This window comes from Eriocheir sinensis, chromosome 42 (genome assembly GCF_024679095.1).
Source record: "Eriocheir sinensis breed Jianghai 21 chromosome 42, ASM2467909v1, whole genome shotgun sequence".
Taxonomy (NCBI): domain Eukaryota; kingdom Metazoa; phylum Arthropoda; class Malacostraca; order Decapoda; family Varunidae; genus Eriocheir; species Eriocheir sinensis.
Window position 1 is genome coordinate 1,883,673 of NC_066550.1, and position 27,120 is coordinate 1,910,792.

Here is a 27,120-nt window from a genome sequence, read left to right on the forward strand (position 1 = left end):
TGAATGTGAATGCAAGAAATTACAGGTGGTCTGAGTCCCGCAGCAAAGTGTGTCAGATGTGTGACAGGGGTGTGGATGAAACTGTGGCGCATGTGATACTGGTGTCACAGTGGTGTGTGGGAGGTATCAGAGAGAAAGGACGGAGATGATGAGGGTGGCACTGAGTGAGATGGGCTGGGATGTGAATGGAAGGATTGCAAGAACATAGAGGGAATGGATGCTGCTGCTGCTGGGACTAAGTGGTGAAGCAAATGAGAGAATTATAGAAGCCATGAAGAGTTTTCCGGAAAAGATGTGGTGTGTAAGAAATAGGGAATAAGAAGGTATTGATGGATACTGCTTCTCTTTTTTTTTTTTTTCTTTTACAGGTTGTGCCGGCATTAAGGCATGACTCTCAACGGGTCCCTGTACAGCAAGAGCAAGAGTCACCCCGGCAAGGGTGCCAAGTCTGCTAATCCATCCCTGAAGGATTGTCCCTGCCAACTCTCGTGACACTGACTACAGTAATTAACGTGAAAACAATTGCCTGAATAATTCAAAACACATCTAAATCTGCCAGAAACAAATACTTTACTCCAAGAGAAGGAGGGATGCATGAAGAAAATCTCTACCATAAATTTCAACATGTCCACCTTGGTGATGGTATATATGTTGCAGTAAAATCTTCAAAACAGTAAATTTGTAAATTCCTAGGATTTCAGGAATTTACAAAGTGACTATTCATCAATCAAATTCACAAAATTAATAAAAATTTAGGTTAGGTTAGGTTGGTTAGGTTAGGTTAGTTGATGCTCCAATAAATTTGTAAACTAAAAAATTTAGGAAATTTACAAATTTACTGGAGCATCAACTAACCTAACCTAACCTAACCAACCTAACCTAACCTAAATTTTTTAGTAATTTTGTGAATTTACTGATTGAAACAGTCACTTTGTAAATTTTCTGAAAATTCTAGGAAATTTAAAAATTTACTGTTTTGAAGATTTTACTGTAACATATACAAGGACATTTGAAAACACAGGGATAAAATTCTAGAGTTTGCCCATAATCCCCCCTCACCCCCAAAACAAGCTTGGGGACCTGTGGGAATGCAGGATTTCGGGTGGGGGACACGAACTCCGTCGCAATCGCATATTTTTGAGGGGGGGGGGGGGAGAAAATACCCTAGATCTAGGGAAATTCCCTACATTTAGGGATTTCCTCACACGACCACTAGAATAAGTGTTTGCGACAAATTTAGTGTTCCCCATATGGAAACCAAGCATTCCCACTGGAGGCCAAGCTTGTTTTGGGAGAGAAGCGTAGTGAACCCACCAACCGATGCTCGCCCCACTGGTCTGGCGTGGCGCCGGGGGCCAGCTGCGTCCACATGAACCGCCTACACCACACTCATGCCCTCTCGCTGCCACTGGTTCTAGTAGGTTGTCACCTCGTCGCATGGTTTCTGTCCTGCTAGCAGAGTCCATGGAACCAAACAAGGTGTATCTTCATTGTTTATCACTGACACAAGCAAAACCACTTGCTACCCGCGATCCGTCCAACGTCGCGCCCTAGAGAGTACTGTGGGTTCTAGTGCAAATGCAGGCTCTCGAACCTCCTGCCCGAGCTGTTCGAACACGTGAATCCTGATTAACCGCATTTCAAATCTGCTTCAAGGGTTCGTGTTGCCAGTAATTGAAGGTAATTCTGGAGATTGACTCCACGCCTCCAAAATACGATAATACGCCTCCATATCATAGTTACAGAATGAAATACATGTCCCTGAACCATAATATGAAGGATCAAGTACTTAAAAGTAGAAAAAGGGGGAAATCGGTTCTTTTAGGTGGGGAGCATATTCCCAGCTAACACAATTATGTATTTACTACGTTGTATAAAGGTAGCGGTTTTGTAACTTTTACGTAATTGTGTGGACTCCCAGGTACATCCTTACAACGTATTTCACAACGTAACTCACGACCTTTCTGCAACCTTATGACGACGTCCATTAATACGTTTTCTAAAGTTTCTACTACCTTTTTACCACGTCCCCATCACCATCACCATCATCATGACGTAAAACCATTACGTAGTGTATTAAATATAATAATATTGTTTTTTGACTATTAATTTTCTAGGCCACATTCCTTCCCTGATGCCAATACTTGTTCTATCACCTCTTTTGCATCTTCTACACTACTTGCAAGTAACATTCCATCGTCCGCAAAGAAGAGTGATGTTATGCTAAAGTTCTCGTCTCTGTTCCCTTTGTTCACCTTTTCCAACTGATGTATAATTTTATATGTAACTAATTTGAACAATGTCGTCGAGCCCATGCATCCCTGTCTTATTCCGCTGCCGACTTCTACCGTTAGCTTTTCTTTTTTATCAGCCTGACTTTTGTTAGTTTTGTTAGTTTGTTTGTGTGGCCCGTAGGAACAGGCAGATACCCGGGGAGTAAGAGTACCAAGCAGCCAGTCGGGTACCCGGGACCAACTTAGATTGTCGGGTATCATGACGGGTATTTTCTGTAATACTATTATAAGGAGAATAATCGGGTAAAGAGTACGGATGTGCGTACCAGTGCATTGTTGCCAGACTATCGTACTCAAGAGCCGCATATTTACCAGTTTCTGCCCCATAACTATTGCCAAGAAGCACCAATAATTAACCATTTTAAGGATAACCATATAGGAATGCAGTTATTTGGGTGATGAAAGCCGTTTTTGGATTAGAAATCATCAAACATAAGAGGCAGAGTACGACAATCTGGCAACATTGTACAGTAACCTTGTAACGGCTCCCACTTAAATTATGTTCTTTATTCTTGAAAAAAAATGATGTAACTTAAGTGGAATAAGATATAAATAACCTTAGGAAAATGATCTTTATTCCTGGTGTTAATATGCTATCCACTAGTAGGTACATACACACTGTACAGCCAGTTAAGTCTCACACGATCGCTACCCGTCCCTACTTATTAGAGGCACACACTCTCGGCAGTGTCCCGGGTGTCTCGGCCTCCCGGGTAAGCATCGCGCTGACATACTCACCCCGACACACCCTCTCAGTAATCGTCTCAACTTTGGTCCCGGGATCACCGCGCGCTGGCGGCTATTTGTTTCTAATGGATATCGTAACAAGTCCTCTCTTATGGCACACAAGGCTTCAATTAAACATGTTAAGAACTTAAAAGTAAAAAAGGCTCAGGTAAACATTCAACAGCACTTCAAAAAAGTACCAGGACTAAGTCATCAAGAAAAGGTAGCAAAAGCTGAATTAATTATTTCAGGATTTATGGCAGAGCATAACATGCCATTTCTCCAAGCAGACCATTTAGTGAATGTCTTGAAAAAAGCTTTTGCAGACAGTGATATTGCTAAGGATATTTCACTGAAAAAACTAAAGCATCATATTTACTGTAACATGGCATTGCTTGGGAAGAGCGTCAGAAAATAGTTAACATATGTAAGGAGAACAAATTCTCATTAATAATTGACGAGAGCACTGACGCATCTGTCTCACAGATCCTGGCACTGGTGGTAAGATTTTATGATAGAAAGAGGTCAAAAGTAACAGACGCCCTTTTAGATATTGTTGAGGTAAATGATGGTACAGCAAATGGACTGTACAGTGCAGTGAAAGAGGTTTTTAGCTCAGCAGGAATTCCATTGAGCAATATAATAGGATTTGCAAGTGATAATTGTTCTACCATGCTGGGGGCGAACAATGGTTTCCAAGCACTTCTAAAGAAGGATCTTCCACATGTTTTTGTCTTAGGTTGTATCTGTCACTCATTTGCATTATGTGCCAGCCATGCAAGTAGTTGGTTACCATCATGGCTAGAATCCTTCTTGAAGGACATATGTTGCTACTTTGCGCGAAGCAGCAAGCGAAATCATGATTTTCGGTTAATTCAAGAAGTACTTGATATGCCAAGTCATAAGATGCTGAAGTTAGCACAGACAAGGTGGCTATCTAGAGGAAAAGTAGTTTCTAGAGTCTTGGAGCAATGGGATGCCCTAAAGCTATTCTTTCAAAGCGAATCAAGGACTGACAAAGTTGATGGAGCTTCACAGATACATAAAATGATGACGACTCGTGGAACGAAACACATGCTGCTATTCATAAACTACATTTTGGGTAAGGTTGACATGATGAATATTGAATTTCAGTCTCAGCACTTCAGACTTGGAACCTTGCACTCAACCATTTCAGATAATTATCGCAGCATTCTTGGTCTCTTCCTAAAACCTGAAGTAATCCAGTCTCATCAGCTAGCTCTCATTGACCCAAGTGATGAATCTTTGCACAAGAGACTGGAAGATCTTAGTCTAGGTGGCAGATGTGAGGGACTGCTGGAGTTAGAAGCTCTTCAGGATAAAGAAAGACTGTTTCGAGTTCACTGCAAACAGTTCCTAGTAGAGTTATGTCTGCAGATAAAAAAGCTATGAACCCAACAGAAGCTCTCTCAAATACACGGAGCCTGCAATCCCTAACAAAACTTGCAATTCATTTCCCAACTCTGGTAAATGAGAAAGATCTAGACATCTTACAAGAACAATGGAACGATCTTCTCTTTGCTAAAGATTCACTGAAGTGCCTAAATCAATCTGCAACCACTTTCTGGAATGATTTACACTCACTCAAAGATGGAAACAACAGAGCAAAGTTTGGTCTTGTGTCTGGATTAATGTGTGGTTTACTAGTTTTGCCACATTCTTCTGCATGTGTGGAAAGGATTTTTTCACAGATCAATATAATAAAAAATGATAAGACCAACAAGTTACATGCAAATACCGTAGCAAATCGCTTGCTAGCAAAGCAAGCTATTGCACGAGAAGAAGTGACTTGTGAGAGCTGGGAGCCCTCCTTTTCGTTAATCAGAGAAGTAAAATCAGGGCACTGTCATAAAAGATATAAGGAACAAGAAGAAACATCAAGAATGAAGAGAAACGTAACTCTACATCACGGAGAAGGCAGTGATGAATTGGAGGAAGACCCAATGCCAGAGGTGTCTGTCTTCCTTCAATAAGCCAGTCATCTATTATGTTGTGGTGAGTACAAAATTTCTTGATTGGTGTATAAGTACTTTTTATTTAAGCAATCTAGTAACCATGTAAGAAAATCTTGGCATTTCTTGGATTTTTTTGTTGCGCCACCTTGGAATTTTTACATTTTGTGAGTGGCAACACTGGATATCGGGTATATACCCGGGTACTGGTCCCGGGTATCTCGGGTAGGCCAGGTCGGGTACCCGTACCCGCGATTACCCAAAATCCCATACTTTGCCCATCCCTACCGTCCACACACTGGCCCTCCCCTCCCCCCCGCCACCCGCACACTCACCCTGGGCGCCGCGGGGCTCCTCCTCCGCGAGAAACACTGCCAAGGCCCTTCAGGTCACAGCTGCCCCTTTTGGAGCTTTCTCCGCTTGATCTTGATGTCACAGGTGACTCGCCCCGTCAGGCCTTTGTAACGGCAGCTCCTGTGAAAAGAAACAAAACCTACTACAGAACAGACACAATCCTGCGTACATGGGACAAAATACTGTTCCCTACATTCTGTACGCTAAATTCTTTCCCAGAACTCTTTCACTGCTTCCATCACTCGTCCATTCGTGCCTCCACTCAGCAACTCGATCTTCCACTCCTCCCAGCAAACACGTCCACTCCACGTCCCATCTCGTCACAAACCCCTGCGTCATCCTCGTTCTCTCTGCCACACTTGACACACTCCAGCACGACATGCGCCACACCCTGCCACACCCCTCACACAGAGAGAGATCTGCTGTACCCTTGGGCGCCCGCACGTGGGGGCAAGAGGGGGCACTTGCCCCCACAGAGTTATATACATGGAGGGTTCCCAGAGCCTGGATTTTGAAGCAACTGGCGGCCATCTTAGGCTAAGGTGACGGATGGCGAGACAGAGAGAAATTTATTATCACATAGTTATGTCTGCTATTGCTATTGTTATGCCGGACGTGTTACTTGGGTTCCGTGTCGCCGTCAGGAGACTCCGTGGGAGGGAGATATGTAAACACTTTCCACAGTTTCTGTAGTTTAATGTTCTTCCTTAGTAGTACACTTCACTCTGACTCTTCACTTACCACTAGCTTACTATCACTGGGACTGGGCCTCTCTCGCCCTCTTCTCCTATATATATCCAGAACAGTACAGTCTAGAATATTACAGTATATTTCAGATCATACAAGAACATGTAGCAAAAATATATGCGAGTTGGCAACACTTCCCGCCTGGCGCCTGGCCGCGGACGGCTTGCCTTGCTCCCCGCCCCTTTGCTCGTTTCTCCGGGAGCCTTCTAGAGGCCTATGGTCGCCGGGGGAAGCTTCCAGCGCAACACTATCCCCCCCCTCTTAATTGTGATCGTCCCGATCGCACACTTAACTATATACAAACATAAGAGAATTAATCGAAAACATAATAATCGTCGTATCGCTGTGGACGCCTGCGTTGTCTCTGTCTTCTGTTCGTTGCCTCCTGCGCGTCTGTCTCCTGGTGCGCCTCGTCGTCGTCCGCTTCTTGGGGTGTCCCTGGAACATCTGCCGAAGCCGGGAGGTTATCTCCCTCGGCTGAAAGGGCCAGGAGGCCTACGTCGTCGTCGACCTCCTCTCGGTCCTGGACGTCCCTTGCGTTTTCGTCGGCTGCTGGATGTCTGTAGTTGTTCTAGGTGTAGTTTCCCGGACCGTGGTACCTCCATAGGCGGTTGACGTGGACAACTTTCGGCTTGGTCTTTTCCGTTCTCCGGATTCGGTAAGTCACGTCGGAGAGGCGTTCTAGCACAGTGTAAGGGCCTTCCCAGGGGCTCTGTAACTTCGGAGACTGTCCTTTCTTCCTCTGCGGGTTGTAAAGCCAGGCTTGGTCTCCTTCCTTGAAGTCAACGTGGCTTGCCCTCATATTGTAACCGCGCTTCATGGCCTCCCCGGAGAACTTCAAGGCACCTCGGACTTGATGGTGCACCTCTTCCAGCCGTTCCTCTAGTTGACGGGCAAAACTGGAGGCGTCCCTTGGAAGGCTTTCCCCAGGAGGCCTTCCTGTCAGTAGGTCCACCGGCAATCGCAGCTCACGTCCAAACATCAGCTTTGCCGGTGAATACCCCGTAGTCTCGTGGGCGGCAGACCTGTAGGCCATGAGAAGCGCAGGCAGCTTCTGATCCCATGAAGACTGATCATTGTTGCACTGCTTGGCCAACTCCTGGCCCAACGTCCAATTAAACCTCTCCACCATTCCATCTGACTGTGGGTGCAGAGGGGTGGTCCGGGTCTTCTTGATACCCAGAAGCTTGCAGCACTCAGCAAGGACTGTTGACTCAAAATTCCTTCCCTGGTCGGAATGGAGCTCGTTAGGCACACCGAAGCGACAGAAGAACTCCTCCAAAAACCTTGGCGATGGTAGTGGCTTCCTGGTCAGGGATGGCGTAGGCTTCCGGCCACTTGGTGAAGTAATCCATTGTGACGCAGATGTACCTATTTCCGTTCGTCGTCAGAGGCAAGGGTCCTGCTATATCCACTGCCACCCGTTCCATGGGGGCTCCAACCTGGTATAGTTGCAGTGGGGCACGGTGACGCTTCTTGGGGCCCTTCTTTGCACAGCACACCTCACACGCGTGACACCATTCTTCCACGTCCTTCCTCATGCCAACCCAGTAGAACCTTTGGCGCAGGCGACTCAGTGTCTTCTTTACCCCAAGGTGTCCGCTGGTGATGCTGTCATGCATTTCTTTCAAGACGCCTTCCCGGGACTTCACAGGTAACACCGTGGACCAGTAGTGGTCAAGACCATCATGAGAGACCCAGCGTCGCTGCAACACCCCGTCGTCTATCCGAAGAGTGTCCCACTGAATCCAGTAATTCTTGGTGGTAGGGCTTTCTCTCGAGATTACTTCCCACCCAGGTCGCGTTGACGACTGACTCAGCCACTCTATAATTGGTCTCAGATCTCGGTCCTCCCGCTGCAGTTTTCCCAAGTCTTCCCATGGCACCTCCGCTGTCTGTTCCACTGTAGTGCGGCGGCACATATTCTGGACGCTTTCCCTCTGGAGGCAATGTTGACACTCAGGTAGGCAGGGGCGCCGGCTCAAGCTGTCCGCGTTACCGTGTGTTAGTCCAGATCGGTGCACAATAGTATAGTGATGCTGCTCTAGTTTACCTATCCAGCGAGCAAGCTGGCCCTCAGGGTTTTTCAGTAACTTCAGCCACCGCAATGCAGCGTGATCCGTGCGGATGGTGAAAGTTGCACCGTACAGGTAAGCATGGAAAAAGTCAAGGCTCCTGACTACTGCCAGGAGTTCTTTCCGGGTCACGCAATAGTTTTTCTCGGCTGGAGTGAGCTTCTTGCTGAAGTAGGCCACAACCCGATCCATGTCGGCACATGCCTCGCACAGCACTCCACCAATCACCTCATCACTGGCATCACAATCCAGTATAAAACGCTTAGAGGGTCTGGGTAGATGAGTACGGGCGAGCTGATGAGAGCCTCCTTGAGCTTCTCAAAGGCAACCTGAGTTTCCGCTGTCCACTCAAACTTGCGCCCCTTCTTCGTCAGGAGGTGCAGTGGTGCAGCAATCATAGCGAAGCCTTTCACAAACCTGCGGTAGTATGAGCACAACCCGAGGAAGCTCCGCAGCTCCTTCACGTTGGTGGGTGTCGGCCAGTCCCTTACCGCAGCCACCTTCTCAGGATCAGTGCGTACTCCAGCCTCGCTCACGATGTGTCCCAAGTATTGGACCTCCTTTTGGAACAGACAGCATTTCTTCGGGCTGAGCTTAAGGTGTGCAGCTCTAAACCGGGCGAAAACCTCTGATAGCCGTTTCATCTCCTGCTCGAAGGTCTGGCCAAAGACAATCACGTCGTCGAGGTAGATGAGTGCCGTCTTCCAGTGAAGTCCCTCCAGCACCCTCTCCATCAGCCGCTCGAACGTGGCCGGCGCGTTGCACAGGCCAAAGGGCATGACCTTAAACTGCCACAGGCCTTGACCGTAGGAGAAGGCTGTTTTCTTTGTCCTGCTCCGCCATTTTGACTTGGTGATACCCAGACTTCATATCCAGTGTTGAAAACCACTTGGAGCCCACCAAGGCGTCGAGCGTGTCGTCGATCCGTGGGAGTGGGTATGAATCCTTGATGGTGAGATCGTTAAGGGCTCGGTAGTCCACGCAGCACCTGAGGGAACCGTCCTTTTTCCTGACGAGCACTACAGCAGACGCCCACGGGCTGCTGGACCGCTCGATTAACCCTTGTTGCCGGAGATCATCCATTACCTTATCCATCTCCTTGCGACGGGCTGGTGCCATCCTTCGAGGAGCTTGCTTCACTGGGCGGTGGCTACCTGTGTCGATGTGGTGCTCTACCAGGTCCGTACACCCCAAGTCCAGGTCTCCTGTGGAAAACACATCTGCATTTCTCACGAGAAGCTCCCTGAGCTGTTCCACTTGGGGTTCCTCTAGACACTTGGAGCTCCTGTCAAACAGATCGCGCAGGTAGTCAGGCAGCTCCTCCTGGGGCTTCTTCAGGGTTCTCCTGCAGACACAGGTTCTTGGTTTCTGGTCGATCTCTTGGCACAATCCCACCATGGTCCCTTGTTTTATTTTCTTTGGGCTGAAGGAGACATTGGCCACGACGACAGGCACTTCCGCTGCAGCAGGGTCTACCAAAGTATTTCCTACAATCACCCCGTTTTCTACCGGGCATCGACTTCCACTTTCTACCACACACAGGCTAGCCGGGGGGGCACCCGTAATTTGACAGGGTAACAGCATCTCCGACCTCGGAGGAATAATGGTGGTGCGCTTGACCGTCACTGGCAGGTCTTCCTTGTTCACAGTCGTCAGTGGCACCCTCCTTCCTCCTACAGTCAGCTGCTTAGCGCGGAAGTCCAGCTCGCACCTGTGGGAGACAAGATAATCCATACCTAGGATGCAGGGGTCATCCATGTCGGCCACGTACACAGAGAGGAACTCTTCCTTTCCTCCGAGCTCAAACTTCACGTCCACTGGGCCTCTGAGCTCTGCGTAGTGTCCTGTGACTCCGCACAGTCGATGCGGCGTCTTAGGAAGCCGACGATGACTCACCACGTCAGGCCGCACCAATGTGCGTTCCGAGCCTGTGTCGACGACCACAGGCCACAACACTCCGTCAACCTTGCCCTCCACTTGGCAGCTTGTCATGGTGGTTCTCCTGCACACTGATATCTTCGGGGCATGTACAGGACAGACTGGTCGTTGCCCCGTGAACCAGTCCTTCTTAGTTTCCCGAGTGGTGGTCCCTCGTTGGGGCACATTTTCCGACACTCATTCTTCCAGTGCCCCTTTTCTCCACAGGTCCAGCACTTGGGTCCTTCCTGGGCTTCTTCTTAGCGGCACCTTCATATTCCTTCTTCCTCTTATAGCATTCGTTCTCCTTGTGCCCAACCTTCTCGCAGTACCAGCACGTTCCTTGGAACCTGTCTGTGTCGCTGACAGCGCCCTTTCGTGCCCTAAAGCCAGAAGTCGAGTCGTCCCTGAAGCTTGATAAGCTAGACCTAACAAAGGACTCAAACTCCATGGCACGTGCCAGAGCTTCCTGCATTGATGTTGGCTTAGCTTGGTTCACTTGTATCTTCAGCTGAGGGCTGTCCAGGGCATCGATGAATTGATCACGCAGCAAAACCGTCAGCAGGTCAGGGGTGGCACCTGGGTATGCCTTGTGCGCCATGCTCTCAAGGTCCTGAGCGAGTTCCTGGAGAGACTCGCCGCGCCTCCTGTTGCGGGTTCTGAACCTAACCCTGAAGAGCTCGTTCTGGTGCTTGGTCCCATATCGTTGCTCCAGCGCCTGTGCCAGCCCGCTGTAGCTGCCCTTTGTCGCATTGTCGAGCTGAGCAAGGACCTCCAGCGCCGCCCCTTTCAGGCTAGTGGCCAGCTGTACCGCGCACTCTTGGTCATCCCATCCGTTCCGAGCTGCCAACAGCTCAAACTGAGCGCAGTAAGCCTCCCAGGAGACCTTGCCATCAAACTCCTGAGGCTTCTTTCTAACAGGCGAACCCAGCAGACCCATGGGGCTGGCGGAACTTCTTGCGGGGATAAACTCAGGCGAAACAGGGCTCAAACTACCCCGGACTTGCGTAGGAGAAGCATCTTGGGTACAACTAGCCCCTGCAGGCACTGGCTGTCCGTTTCCAGCCAAGCAGTCTTCAAGGGCCTTCACTCTGTCACTTACTTCTAGTATTTCTTTGTGTGTCGTCTCCGTACCACCTCCATCTCTTGTTGAAGATTTGTGTGTTCTTTCTCCACTTCTATCAGGCGTTGTCCCAAGTTCGTGGTCACATCAGTCATTTCTCTTCGCACTGATTCACTTCCATCTTGTACTGCTTTTAGCTGTAGCTGTAATCCCGTGAAGCGATCTTCTAGCTGTTCTTTGAGTTCTTGGAGTGTTCCTTCTTGTTGTTGCTGTGCTCTTTCTTGTTGTTCTTTGAGTTCTTGGAGTGTTCCTTCTTGTTGTTGCTGTGCTCTTTCTTGTTGTTCTTTGAGTTCTTGGTGTGCTTTTTCTTGTTGTTCCTTGAGTTCTTGGAGTGTTCCTTCTTGTTGTTGCTGTGCTCTTTCTTGTTGTTCTTTGAGTTCTTGGTGTGCTTTTTCTTGTTGTTGCTGTGCTTTTTCTTGTTGTTCTTTGAGTTCTTGGAGTGCTCTTTCTTGTTTCTCCCCCTGTAGTCTCAAGGCTTCCAAAAGTTCAGTCAACATGTCGTCCCTCTGGGCAGCTTGGGAACGAGTCTCCATGGCGAAAAACAAATGCCTACACTCCTGACACCAGTGTTATGCCGGACGTGTTACTTGGGTTCCGTGTCGCCGTCAGGAGACTCCGTGGGAGGGAGATATGTAAACACTTTCCACAGTTTCTGTAGTTTAATGTTCTTCCTTAGTAGTACACTTCACTCTGACTCTTCACTTACCACTAGCTTACTATCACTGGGACTGGGCCTCTCTCGCCCTCTTCTCCTATATATATCCAGAACAGTACAGTCTAGAATATTACAGTATACTTTAGATCATACAAGAACATGTAGCAAAAATATATGCGAGTTGGCAACACTTCCCGCCTGGCGCCTGGCCGCGGACGGCTTGCCTTGCTCCCCGCCCCTTTGCTCGTTTCTCCGGGAGCCTTCTAGAGGCCTATGGTCGCCGGGGGAAGCTTCCAGCGCAACACTATTATCAAGTTACCAGCGCCTCGGCGATCCTGTCAGATAGACTTGTTATTTTCTTGTCCATTTTTTACCCACTGATTATTGTTACATTGGTACATGTCATATTCCATCTGAATCGGAAAAATGTGCTGAATTTGAAACTGTAAACGAAAATTTAATGCAATAAAAAGTACATGAATGACAAGGAGTTGAAACAAAAAAGGTGAACAAAAATGTTTATACACTACCATATTGATTGACTGATAGTTTATTGTTGCAAGTAAAACAACAAAGGAGAAGGGAGGAGCATGCCATCCCAACCCCCAGGCAGTACAGAGTGTGATTATACAACTAAGGATACATGTGTAAGTAGCACCAGGAAACTAAAAAGATACAATGGTAGGGGACAAGTGCTAAAAAAATAAAGGCCTTGATTTAGTCAAGGGAGCAGACATAAGGGACTGTACATATGGACTACAATCTAGAGGCAAATGCAGGATACTCACTGAGCACAGCTGAAAGAACATTATTGTTAATGAACCAGCCCACCAGCCTAGGCAGGTCCCAGTGGCCCTGTGGGTGGTAGGCACTAATAGCAGAACATTGCAGGACATAGTGTTTGAGCGTGTGACCCCCTGGCCTGGCACACAAGCGGCAAGGTACAGGGTCAGCCCCACTGACCTCCCAGTAATATCTATAGCCCAGCCTCAGCCGCATCACCACCAGATCATAGGATGCACTAAGCCTACCATAAGTGTGGGTGCAGATACTTGATACCTGGGCATAGTGAAGGCTGGAGGGACTACCATCCTGACACCTCAAGGCAAGCTGATTGGTAACAGACTCACTAACAAGGGATCTAAGTCTATTCTTAACATAATTATAGGTGTATTCAACACCTGGGTGTACATTGAGATCATCAGAGGCAGCACGAGCAAGTCTGTCTGCCTTTTCATTATGGGGCAGCCCAACATGTGAGGGCACCCAGATGAAGTGTGCAGTAGCACCACAGCGCTCCAGCAGGCTAAGGGCACTAAGGCACTTATTGACTATATCACAGTCAGAAGGGGAGGAGGACAGAAGAGCATACAAGGCACATTGACTATCAACAAACAGGTACACATCTTTCCCGAGAGCTACAGTGATATGGAGGGCTTCATATATGGCATAGAGTTCTGCCCTTGTGGAAGACAGATGATCAGGAAGCCTCTTAGAAACCTCAGTGTCAGTGTATTCAGAGGGGGTGGCATAGTCCCTAATAAATAATCCACAACCAGTCTTGGTGCCATTGACAGATCCATCACAAAACACATGGACAGCCTGGGTGCAGGGATATGCAGACAATTTGGTCAGAAAATGGTCCTGCAGGACTTGAGGAAGCCAAGAATCTTTAGGTTTATCTAATTTTTCTATATCAACACTGACTCTATGAGGTTTCCAAGAGGGATAACAAGGGCTGCTAATGAGGGCAAGACACGGTTCAAGGACACCAAGGTCAGATAAGAGCTTGTGGAGCTTTCTAAGGTACGATTTGGCTGGAATGTTAGGGGTGGGCTGAAAGTTACCAAGAGCCTGCCTAAGCTGAGTGTCCCCGTGACAAATCATGCGGCAGACTGTGCGGCAAGTAATTTCCTGAATACTGCAGACAACACTGGGCAGTTCCAACTCAGCTCGGAGGACTTCAAGCTTTGCCGTCCTGGGACAACCCAGAATAATCCGCATTGCCTCATTTTGTATGAGCTCCAAGGGCTTCAGTTGAGAGGGGCTACAACGCACCAGAACTGGTGCAGCATAATCAATCAGAGACCGAATGACAGAGAGATAGAACATCCTAAGAATGGGAATTCCTGCTCCAAGACCCCTGTTTGCTAATACACGTAACGGGGCAAGACGAGGTAGACAGAGATTGCGTACATAGTCAACGCAATGGGTATACTTCTTAAAACTAAGTTGTACTCCTAAATACTTATAATTAACATTGTACTCGGCCTAAGGCGACAGTATTAAAGCTCGGTGAACGACATATTTTGAGACTTGTCTGATATTTAGTTTTTGAGGCATTGACGATCAGACCCATATGTATACAAAGGTCCTCAAGGTGCTGCAGGGCTGTGGTCAGGGTTCCAGGGGAATCACACTGAATGAGGATGTCGTCGGCATAAAGGACAATTTCAGTGCCCCGAGGAAAGGAGTGCCGGGCAATCTTATCCATAAGGATATTGAATAACATGGGGCTGAGGACTCCACCTTGAGGGGTGCCTAGGTCAAAGGACTCATCAGTTGATACTGCACCCTGGAACCATACCCTAGCCCGTCTGTTGTACAAATACTCCCTGATCCACCCTAAAAGTCTCCCTTTCACACCTTTCGTGATGAGTTCCTCCATGATAACATCTTTATTGGCCCTATCAAAGGCACCCTTGAGGTCTATAAAAGCTCTGCAGGTGACAGTGTCATTACTCAAACATTCAACAAAACAATTGGCAGTGGAGCGACCCTTCATAAACCCATGGAGATTAGGGGACATCAAGTCACCCACCTTATAAATGAGTCGTTGCAGGATGACCCTTTCCATTGGCTTGCATAAACAACTGGTGAGAGAAATTGGACGAAAAGTGCCGTCACCCTTAGGGATGGGAACAATGAGAGCAGATTTCCATGAAGGAGGCAAAACACTGGAGGAATACGACATGTTAAAGAGATCAAGAATGGGGTTATCAGGCAGGGCAAGGAGAGGGTAAAGGACGTCATAGGGTAAACCATCCTGACCAGGGGCCGTCGACGTGCCAGGCCGAAGAGCGTGGAGGAGCTCATCCAAAGTAAGAGGAACACACGTGTCGTCTACCAGGGCCACATTATGATGTACAAGGGCCATGCGCCGCAGCTGATGGCTGGCAAGAGCATCTCGATGGGCGGCAGGCAGCCCAGCCACAGCAGAGGCATTCGTCCATGTTTGCAATAAAGTCTGTGTCCTCTCAGCAAGATCAGCAGTCACAGGAGCCGGGCCAGGAGGAGGACATGGAGCAGGGGGAACAGGGCATAGCTGGGCACGATAACAGAAAACCTTATTCCCGATAACCGATAACTGATAATGAAAAACCTTAACGGTGATAACCGATATTCGTTAAATGGAGACACAAATATAGGCGATAACCGATAACCGATACCCGATATAAATCCACAATTCCGATACTAGCTTGCGATAAGTCCGATAGGCGAAAACGATACTATATTGATATTTCAAATAAAAAACATAGATGAATTCAAATTTTCATTATCCGTATTTTAGAAAACTTACAAAACCTGAAAACCACACGTTGACACGTACATATGGACGGTAATACTAGAAACGCTTGAACCGGTGTTGTGTTATTTGGCGTCCCCACCGTCAAAAGCTCGCGCTTTTGTTTACAGACACTGGTCGCTCGTGAACTGCGCATGCTCAGACCAGCAAGCGTAGACCTGTACAGTCTCACAAAGCTTTAAACCGTAATTAAGAGTTGCTGGAAGGCTGAATCAGACATACAGTACCACTACCACCATCCTCGCTGTTTCTAGAACGACACTCGATCTGTACGAGTTGTATTTATATGTACAGAGTGTCGTTCTAGAAACAGCGAGGATGGTGATCTATGTTTAATTCAGCTTTCCAGCAACTTTAAATGTGTTAAAAAGCTTTGTGAGACTGTACAGGTCTACACTTACTGGTCGGAGCATGCGCAGTTCACGAGAGACCAGTGTTTGTAAACAAAAGCGCCAGCTTTTGACGATGGGTCACCAAATAACACAACACCGGGTGCCTTCAATACCATGACATGCTCACAAACGAATATGGAATATCAAATTTGAGGCAATGAATAATCATTCTGGGGGCAAAGTTAAATGATTTTTCTCTTTAATATATTCCTTTTTGAGTAACATAAAAAAACAACCTAGTATTTTAATTTTGATGATCTAAGTATGAAATCTCTTCACCGAAGATATTTCATGTTCCGAAGTTTTTTCATACAACACCGGGCCACGCATGCGCAGTAGGGAGACAACGTTTTTTTTTTTCTGAGGCAGAAAAAAGTAGCGATTATCGCTAGTTTGCTTACAAAAGTAACGAAGATACCGATATATATTTAAATAAGTAGCGGATGGCCGATAACACGACTTTGTTATCAGCGATAAAGTATCGAGATAACTTATCGCGATAACGCCCAGCTATGGAACAGGGCGAGCTTCCACAGCAGCGAGGCGCACAGAAACTTGAGCCAGGACAACTGAGAGGTTGGCTATTTCCTTTTGTAGGGAAAGCAGAATACTAGTAGAGAGGTCAGCAGCAGAAGCGGAGACTAGTGGACCCCCAGCGGGGACTGCAGGGGCAGGTGAGGACTCGCTGACAGTGCCAGCGGAGGATTGTCGAGGTCCAGAGCTTGTTAAAGGAGTTTCCCAGGCATTATGGGCAGGGGGCGGTGCAGGGCGGTAGGCTGCAGGAGGGAGCTGAGGACTTGTCGGAAAAGCAGAGTTTATGGTGGGGAGGCCTCAATAGGCGAAATTTGGCAAGAATTTCCAACAAATCGATGTAAATTTCCCAAAACCAACATTATAACCTCCTAGCCGGGACTCTTTGACCCCCATATTAAGTATCCTATCCTAACCTAATCCTTAACATAACATAACATAGCCCATAACTTAACCTCGCCCTTAACTTAACCTGACCTGAAAGAGGGAATAAGGGTAAAAATAAGATTCAAGGACTTACCTTTGACCGGGGTTATTTTGCTCCATTACGTTGAAATGGCAAGGAGATGCAGGCTTGTAGCAGTAGTAGGAGGAGTTGGCCCTACATTTTTCCTTCCCCTGTCATTATTAATGAATCTCAGGTGTCGCAACTTGGTGTGAACATGGCCTAACCTGGGGAAATATGTCGATGCAAATGTGATTGGTATCCTATTTTTTGTGAAAAATGAATGTGCGATCATGGGTGTCGGAGCGCTGCTGGAGGATGGCTTGGCGATGAGGAAAAGCTTTTTTTTTTTTTTTTACAGAAGAGGAGTCCATTCAAGGGCATAAAAAAGTAACAAATGTTAATAAAAAAAATCCCGATACTCAGTGCTCCTAACAAGAGTTAGAGGAGTGGCCGAAAGATAGGTCATTTTCGGGAGGAGAGGTGTCCTGATACCCTCCTCTTGAAAAAGTTCAAGTCGTAGGCAGGAGGAAATACAGATGAAGGAAGATTGTTCCAGAGTTTACTAGCGTGAGGGATGAAAGAGTGTATATAGATGCTGGTTAACTCTTGCGTAAGGGATTTGGACAGTAAAGGGATGAGCATGAGTAGAAAGTCTTGTGTGGCGAGGCCGCGGGAAGGGGGGAGGCATGCAGTTAGTAAGTTCGGAAGAGCAGTCAGCATGAAAATATCGATAGAAGATAGAAAGAGAGGCAACATGGCGGCGAAATTTAAGAGGTAGAAGACTATTAGTAAGAGGAGGAGAGCTGATGAGACGAAGAGCCTTAGACTCCACTCTGTCCAAGAGAGCTGTACGTGTGAGTGGAGCCCCCCACACGTGAGATGCATACTCCATACGAGCTGTCGACCTTTATGGAATTTCTGATTTACTAGCGCGAATTTTGCGTTTTCCTTCGATATGTAGATACAGAAAGCGTTAATTTTCCCATACATGTCAACAGAACGATCTTACAACATATAATAGCGAAGAAATCTGAGGGACATAGATGCCCAGGCTCAATGGCCATGTTTCCGGTTCTGGGAAGAGCTTAGAAATGCATTGTGCCACGTACCAATGATAACGTAGTGCACATATTACGTCCTATAAATCGCTAGTTGACTGGATATTGGAGAGATATCTCAAATTCTTCTCATCTCACGGGGAGAAGCCACCATTAGCTCGTGACGTCATCAGGCTGAAGCGGAGTACAGCAGACGTCAGTACCAGTGTTGTGTCCATTGTTTTTTATCAGCTATGGCCACTCCAGCTCCAAACTGCGCCCAACAGGTATGTTATAGGTGCTTACAGAACACCTTAAGAATGTTGGAAATATGTTATATTATTGAAATGGGAGTGAAATCAACCGATTCGCCTCTGCTCTGCAGAAAATAGTTGAGTTCGCGATTAAAAGTTAGTTCGAGGGGGAACTTAAGAGAATAATCAAGGTTGAATTTATATTAGTATTATGGAAACTTACCTAGCCTAACTTAGAGAAAACAATGGCTCTGGAACGTCAGAGAGAGAGAGAGAGAGAGAGAGAGAGAGAGAGAGAGAGAGAGAGAGAGAGAGAGAGAGAGAATCAACGCCTGAAGATGAATAAGAAGAAAACGAATGCAGACCAATATTTTATAATCAGAGGACATGACAGTAGAGAGAATAGTTGAGTTCACGATGAAAAGTTAGTCCGAGGGGAAACTAAAGAATATTACTGCAGGATTAACTAGCACAGACAGAAATATCTTACGTGGAGTACTTTTGTCCGTATATATATATATATATATATATATATATATATATATATATATATATATATATATATATATATATATATATATATATATATATATATATACTCTTGCACATTGGCACGAATCACCAACGACTGCGGGTTATGTCTCCAGGCATTGCTGGCCACTACAAACATACACCACAACACAAAATATCGAAGTAACACAACGTTGGCGGCCTGCCGACTGCATCGTGACGTCCCGACCAACCAGCACCCGTTTCCAGGTCACGTGATTTTTCCTCAACTTTAATCCATATTTTGTACCACATTTACTATTTTACATGAAGAAAAAATAGTAACATAGCTGAATTGTGGGCCTATTTTATCCGTACAGACAGAATTAGAAATAAATATGTTGACCGGAAACATGTCCATTCTGCCCGAGGCTCAATTTTGCCAATGACAGAGGCCTACATTTTTCCTTCCCCCGTCATAATTAATGAATCTCAGGTGTCGCAACTTGGTGTGAACATGCCCTAAGTATTCACCTGTGGAAATATGTTGATGTAAATGTGATTGGTATCCTATTTTCTGAGAAAAATGAATGTGCGATTATGGGTGTCGGAGCGCTGCTGGAGGATGGCTTGGCGACGAGGAAAAGCTGCCGAACTTTGTGTAATTTCTTATTTAATAAGTCAAATTTTGACATGGTCTTTGTCATCATAATAAAGAATGATGATCATGCTAGCTCTAGACGCCATATCAGTCGAAAAGAAGCCCACATACACGAGCTTGAGCTAAGATAACAAAGGCATGTGGATGCCCAACACACCGGACCAAGTGCGGCTGAAGGGGAAGGACTGGGGGTGTCGCTCCTGAGCATATGGTACGTCCTATGACTTTGAAATTTTAGTATGTTGTTTGTTGTTGTTTATAAACATGATTTAGCGATTTTGATACGATATGGGTGAAATGGAAGGGGATACTAAAGCAACTTGACTTTTTTTATTTTTATTTCACAGCTTTTATTTTTTTGTCGATCAACTTGAAAAAAATTGTAGAGAAACCTTGCTTATATATCTTTATTTTGATGGGAGGAAATTTTAAAATTCTTTTTAGTTTTTCATAAAAAAAAAAATTAAAATAAATAAAATAATTTTGGATGGACCCCTTTTTCATGCTTTTTTTTCATCTTTTCAAAATTTCCTCGCATCAAAAAATTACTCTTTAGTAGTTATTTTAAGTGGTATGTCACAAAAAACTCTCAGTGTTTTTGCTGATTTTTTGAAATTATTTTTAGTGAAAATTTTATGTTTTCGAGAAAACGGCTTTTGAATTTTTTTTCTCATTTTCTTAGTGTCATGCCTATTGCAATGCTTAGATTGGCATGAAATTTTCACAGAATGTAGCTTATTCTGTCTTCTTCCTGGATTAGATATGGTATCTGGTCCCCCCTTTTATAAAAAAGGTATTAGTCACTCTAAGGTGAGGGTATCAGAAGGCACCACCTTCCTCTTTGTCGCCAGATTTTATCTAGTACTCTCCAGGTTGATATGATTCATCTTTTTTCTCTATTTTTCTCTTTTTCTGCTTTGGTGTTGCGTTTGAGGCTCTACGACTGTCCATCCACTTCATTGTGTCTTGTATTGATGACTGAGTTCCAAGGATATGAGTTATTATATTGGAGTCTTCGTATCCAAAGTTGTGCTCCAAGGCTGTGAGTCTTGAGATGAATTGAAGTCTCATTCTTCCACAAAATTTTGCTTTACTGCACTTATTCCAAACTTTAGCATGTATTGACTCATTAGGGTTTTGCGTAGCACCCTTCAGGCATCTCTGGAGAAGAGCAGGATCAGCAAGATCTTTATAAACTCCCTTTATGTACTGTAGTTTTTCCTTTGGGATTTTAGCCAGGTAGAGTTTCTTCTTCTTGTCGTCTTTTTCACTTTCAGGTAGTTTTAGAGCATCTGCTCTGTTAAAAAAGCACCAGGAATCTTCACCTTTTGGGCAACATTGGTGGTAGTGCTCCTTGTTTGTGGCTGACAGATGATAATATGTTGCCCATATTGCTCGTTGCATATCGTGCACATTCCCCTGTGAGTTGTCTCTGATTGCTTTCCCGTAATAGGATGACAGTTTATCTATTATGTCATCTGTGAGCTGCGAGGGTGTTGACTCACTAACGGGGGTTGACGTCGAGGGATAATTTTCAGCTTCCGCTCGTCGTTGCCTCCACCGCTTCGATTGAGCCTTCCCTAAATTACCAGTCCTCTTCTGGACGTCTCTTCTTTTATAAGTCATACTTGAGTAAGTATGAGTAAGTGTTCTTGGAAAGTAAAGCTCGCTCGCAGACAGCTCGCTCGCAGACGCGTACCTCCTCTAAGGATAGCTGAGGTACACTGATTGTCCCTGAGGGCTGAGGCGACAAGGCGAGCCTGGCGAGGAGTGACTGCCCGCTCATATGTCACCAGAGTGTTAAATGACGAAATTTACTTCAAAAATGTTTTTATAATGGCGATTCTACACATATAAATGCAATTATACATAGCACATGTGGTGGCGCGCAAGGCGCCCTTTAAATCGACACGGCCAGCTGTTTAAATGCCCGCCTCGCGGGCTAGGGATTTAAATTATAAAAAAAAAAATATTGCCACATGATATTTTAAGATGTCTCCGTCATGTTGAGCGAAAAAAACAAATTTCTCAGATTTCTTTTTTATTCACTCAAAAATACCCCCAGTCCTTCCCCTGAAGAAGCAACACGCCAGCAACTTCCAAAACAGCGGTGGACCACCACGACTGTACACTTACACTTAAGTACACTTAAGTACATAACGCAGTCCAGTCTAGGAGACTCTATGCTGCGCTCACTTGGTGATACTCGATATATGTTGACTGTGGGTTGGCTGTCCATGGCGGCGGCTTGGAGGGGTCATATTTAAATGCTTGCTTACTCCAGTGATTATCTAAGCGATTTTTGAAAGAATTCATTGATACGGCCTCGGCAACCTCAGCTGGGAGATCATTCCATATGGGTACTGTTCGGTAATAAAAAGTGTTCCGCTGCACTCCATAAACACCGTCCACAGGGCGATGTAGGTAGAGTTGTCTTGAATGACGACGACTAGGTCTGCCCAGGGGTTTGAAGGATGCTGGGAGTAACTTCTTTTTGTATTGATTGAAGTGTTTCCACAGTTCTATCATGTCCCCTCTACAGCGTCTGTATTTCAATGTTGGCATTTCCAGGAGTTTAAGTCGTTCTTGGTAGTCGAGGTGCTGGAGACCATCCACTTATTGGGTAGCTCTTTTTTGGACTTGTTCAATTTTGTCTGCCAAACTCTTATATCTCGGTGACCATACTGCTTGTGCATACTCCAGGTGGCTTCGGACAAAAGCCGGGTAGAGGTTTGAACATATCTGGACTCAAGTATGAGAAGACCCGTCGGACAATACCCATCATGGAGTTGGCAGTTTTGATTTGGTTGAGGATGTTGCTCAAATTTCAGAGTTGAGTCACCTAGTACACCCAGGTCTTTCTCCTCATCAACATGTTCAAGTACCTCTCCACATATTTGGTACTGATGTGCATATAAAGGGGCTCCGTGGTCCCGTGGTAGAGTCTCGGCCTTGCGCTTCGGCGGGTTGCTAGAGCGTGAGTTCGAGACCTATCCTGTGCCATGGGGGTGAAAGGTGGGCTCTTTCCGACACCCTCAGCCCGTTGTTGGGCCTCCTTGAAAGAATTGGGTATCTCTCTGCTAGCCGTCTGGGGGTAGAGCGGCATGCACCGCCTTCCTCCCTGGTGCATATACAGTATTCTCAAAGGCTCCACTGACATTACTTTGCACTTTGATGGATTAAAACGCAGTAACCAATCATCTGACCAGCTCTGCATCATGTCTAGGTCACGTTGAAGCTCATATGCATCCTCACATTTTGTTATTTGTCGGAGAATCTTTGTGTCATCGGCAAACATATATGTATCTGAGTTTAATGGGGTTGGCAAATCGTTTATGTATATGACAAATAATGTTGGCCCCAAGACACTACCCTGGGGGATGCCGCTCAACACTCCAGATCAGGAGGACTTTTCACTGTTGACGACAACTGTCTGAAACCTTCCAACAAGAAATCTCTCAGTCCATGCAAGGGTCCTCCCTGAATGCCATAACTCTCGAGCTTCGATAACAGACGCCGGTGAGGACGGTATCAAAGGCTTTGGCGTAGTCCAGAATATTACATCCACTATACCCGGCCATAGCTACCACCTCAGCACAGTGATTAAAATACTGTACAAGCTGCAAAACAGTAGACCTTCCATGTAAGAAACCGTACTGTTGTGGAGATAGGGCATCGTTGGAAGAAAATTCCTAGTAATGCTTCACATATAAAGGACTCGAGGATTTGACAAAGGACTGATGTAAGGCTTATAGGTCGATAATTAACTGCCAGTTTCTTGGAGCCTTTCTTAAAGATAGGCGTACTGAAGCTTCTTTCCAATCCGACGGCAGTTCTCCCGTCTCGATGCTTTTGAATAGTAATAGGTCCGGTTATATGGTCTGCAATTTCCTGGAGGATTCGTGGGTGTATTTCATCTGGGCCACAGCTTCTGCTGCTGTTTATGTCTTTTAACTTTTTTAGAACACTGATTTTAGGATAACAGGTTCACTAACAAGATTATCTATTGGAACAGGTGGCCTGGGTGTGGGTCCAATGGGTTCCTTGGTAAAGACAAAAATAAAGTGTTTTTTATAGAATCTCAGCTATCTCTTTATCATTATGGCACAAGGAGTTAGGGTTATCTGGGTCAGCTAGTTTGTGAGGCACAAGACCTCTAGACACAACTAAGTATATTCATTCCTACCATTGTATCTTTTTAGTTTCATGGTGCTCGATCCCTACACATGTATTACTATAGCCTCATAATCACACTCTGTCCTGCCTGGGGGTTGGGATGGCATGTTCCTCCCTTCTCCCTTGTTGTTTACCTGCAACAATAAACTATCAATCAATCAATCAATCAATCAACTATCAATCAATCAGTAAGTCTGTGGCCGATACAAAGGCCTGGCTGGGGAGAAAGGACGGAGATGATGAGGGTGGCACTGAGTGAGATGGGCTGGGATGTGAATGGGAGGATTGCAAGGACAGAGAGGGAATGGATGCTGCTGCTGCTGGGACTGAGTGATGAAGCAAATGATAGAATTATAGAAGCCATGAAGAGTTTTCTGGAAAGGATGTGGTGTGCAAGAAATAGGGAATTGGAAGATTTGTAATGGATACTGCTTGTGTTGTTTTATTTTTACAGGGTGTGCCGATACGAAGGCCTGACTCTCCAACGGGTCACCTGTACAGCAAGATCAAGCTCAATACAGGATCGCATCAGGAAGGCCGCCCTGTAGGCAAGACTTCCGACATCCAACTCAACTGAGCTGAGCGGCGGCCGCGGGACACTGAATTACCTGCCGCACGCCGGGGACACGCAGGCAGGGTGAGTGCAGGGCAGGGCGCGGCAGGGGAGGCTGGTAGGGTCGGGGTCCGCGGCCTGGCAGTCAACATTTGGATCACACTCGTGGCTGTGTCTTCTGCGTGACACGGGCGATCTGGTGATGGCCGAGGCCGACCTGCCGTGCCTGTGTTTTAAAATGGTGTTTGAAGTGTGCCTCCCTGCATGCTGACTTACGCAACTGTTCTACTCAAAAATGCCCCCAACATTAATGTCTTGTTCAGCTCGCAAGGGTGTCAGGCAGCTCACCTGGGCCACTCACCTGCCAGGGTGCAAGGGTGTCAGGCAGCTCACCTGGGCCACTCACCTGCCAGGGTGCAAGGGTGTCAGGCAGCTCACCTGGGCCACTCACCTGCCAGGGTGCAAGGGTGTCAGGCAGCTCACCTGGGCCACTCACCTGCCAGGGTGCAAGGGTGTCAGGCAGCTCACCTGGGCCACTCACCTGCCAGGGTGCAAGGGTGTCAGGCAGCTCACCTGGGCCACTCACCTGCCAGGGTGCAAGGGTGTCAGGCAGGAATACAGGACGTTTCGACGGAAGTACAATTCGACGGTCTGTCTTGGACGAATCGACGGTGTGGATATTTTCCAGTCGAATAATCTTGGGCGATTCGACGGTCCATTCACGTTACATAATTATTCATATACTATTTATCATTATTCAGATAGCATGTGTTTAAAATATTTTATTGTACAATAATAAAGATATAAACCAGACGTGGCTAAATTAGGATAGCTAAAATAAAATAAACATTAGGATTAACGGTTTACAGGACTTTATTTGTCATTATTCAGGTAACACATGGATAAAATATTTATTGCACATTTATTAAAAGATAGCTTATATATAGCCTACACTTAAAAAATTCATTAATTTTCCATATTTTCATCTGCTGACCTAATTTGAGGATGGTGATACTGGGAGACACGGCGCAGTAACTCTTGAGGCTGTAGCTGGCCATCTTTGTACGCTTCCCATATGTCAAAAATGTTCTTCTGGTAATTCTTGTATATTTTTCTTTGGCATCTTTGCAGCTTGCCCTCTGATACTAACAGACACTGGATATCAACAAGCTTAGACTCTTCATACAAAACTGCTATCAGCTCGTACACATTAACATTCTGATATTTGCTGCATAAGATGTTTAAATTATTATACCATCCCTCAATATCGTTATTCGTCCTAATTGCTAAGCCAAAGACTGACCAGCTATTGGGTGTCCACAAACATCCTTCTATCCAAGTGTCCTCTATGTATTCTAATAAACTATGTAGAGTGACTGTGTGACTCTCTACTAATAAATTTCTAAACTCATTGAATGTAGATTGAATCTGCTCTGCTGGTAAGAATGGAAGACACAGGATTTGTCATAGGAACCTACTTGTGTTCTTCTTTACACGGTATGATGGTGCTAATCCTAATTCGTTTATCTTTTTCCATACTGCCTGGGTCCAATGAAAGCAGCATCCAGTAAGGGTGACATCGGGTTTTACATTCTGGAAGGCTCCCCACACAGCAGACTCAAAATCCATTACAACTCTCTTCACTGAATTATTGGCAACTCTTTCCATTATGTAATTCAAGATCTTTATGTAATCCTCTTTACTTCTGCGTGACATCAAGACTTATACAAGAGGCACCTGCTTCATGTTGTCACCTTGCCGTATGAAACTGTGGATGCTCCACAACTGCTGGAATGGTCGCTGGACTGCCTTGAAAGTTGCATCCACATACCATGTCTTTGCCTTTGAAAGAAGTGAAAGAAGCAGGGCAGTGAACATGATCACATGGCAGGCAGATCCTACTACCATGTCATGCTGTACAAAATTGTCAGGTAGTTCTTCTGTTACCCAAGTGAAATTCAGATCCTTCGGCTGTTTTGGTCTCCTTGCCTGGCGTAGACGATTGGTGGTGCGGACAATAGAGGACATCTTTGGCATGCTGGACACAGGAGCATCAGCTGGTAGGTGTTTGTGTACTGCTTCTTTAGTAAGGGTCGATCCTGAGGCGAATGGGCGCTCTTTTCCTTGTTGTCGCACATAGGCCTTGATGTTGGCAGCAGGCAGGGCACAGTCTCTTGGAGAACATCTATGAGGATGAGGCCCTCTCTTGAAAGTTTCACCATGCTGGGTGATAGAAGCAAGGCAGTACACAGACTTGTTGCGGACAGTACACCTCCAACGTTGGTCACCTTTCTTATTAACCTTGCCATCCTTGTTATAAGAGTAACCACGACTTAAAAGGATGTCTCCTCCGCGCTTTGATCCTCCAACTACGATAGTAAACTCCGCTTCATCAGATTCTGGTAGTATCTCATCTGGAATAGGAGTAGTAGGTTCCAGGTTTGACTCTTCATGCAAGGATGGGTGAATGAATGACATTACTGGGTGGTCTTCGATATCATTTACATCAGAAGAAGTAGGACGAAGTTCCATCGATGTTGGTGATGCTGTTGGAGGTGGGGAGGAAGGAAAAGAGTTGGCATCTGGTGAAAACTCTGCATTCAGATTTGATGGTATGGAGGATAAGTGGGTTATTGGTAGGGAACCTGAGAGTGACTCCGAGTCAGAACCAGAGGAGTCATACATTGATGAGACAAGTCGAGGTAGTGATGCAACAGGTGTGCTGGTAGAGGGAAGTGTAACCGGTGCTGGTGTTTCTGGTTGTGTTAGTGGGGTGGTAGTTTCAGCCATCCGCGCGTTCGGCCAATGGATAACACGCCACCGCTGGGTTGAAGTCCTTACAGTGGATGACGTGCACCAAAAATGGAGCAACTACACCAGCACAATTACCGCAGCTTACCACCACTTCTTCCCGCTAAAATCAAGACGAGTGCACCCTTCAGACACCCCGTGGATTACACCCAGAATAAAACGTCTCATTGAACAGAGAAATGACGCCTTCCACACCAACCCTACACTCTACAAGCCCCTCCGCAACAAAGTTATCCGGGAAATCAAACGAGCCAAGGCCACATACTACCCCCAAAAGATCCACAGCCTTAAGCAAGCTAACATTGGGAAATGGTTTTC

At 46.1% G+C, this 27,120-nt stretch overlaps 2 protein-coding genes across 11 annotated transcripts in view; both read right to left on the reverse strand.

The window, feature by feature from the left end:
- Positions 1-5,722, reverse strand: part of LOC127009808 (uncharacterized) — a 110,124-nt gene extending 104,402 nt beyond the window's left edge. For 5 of the 10 annotated variants that reach the window (XM_050883174.1, XM_050883176.1, XM_050883175.1 and 2 more), the window contains exon 1: positions 5,329-5,721. The gene's annotated coding sequence lies outside the window, so the exon portion shown is untranslated. Of the gene's footprint in view, positions 1-5,328 lie in introns of all 10 variants that reach the window. The other 5 variants (XM_050883178.1, XM_050883181.1, XM_050883182.1 and 2 more) reach the window with 1 other exon arrangement.
- The window catches only part of LOC127010191 (uncharacterized), an 87,636-nt gene that overhangs the window by 10,354 nt on the left and 50,162 nt on the right, over positions 1-27,120 (reverse strand). The window contains exons 5-6 of the mRNA XM_050884066.1: positions 26,038-26,162; positions 24,047-24,217 (exon numbers count right to left, since the gene is read on the reverse strand). Of these exons, the coding sequence (XP_050740023.1) occupies positions 24,047-24,217; positions 26,038-26,162 (296 nt within the window). The remainder of the gene's footprint in view (positions 1-24,046; positions 24,218-26,037; positions 26,163-27,120) is intronic.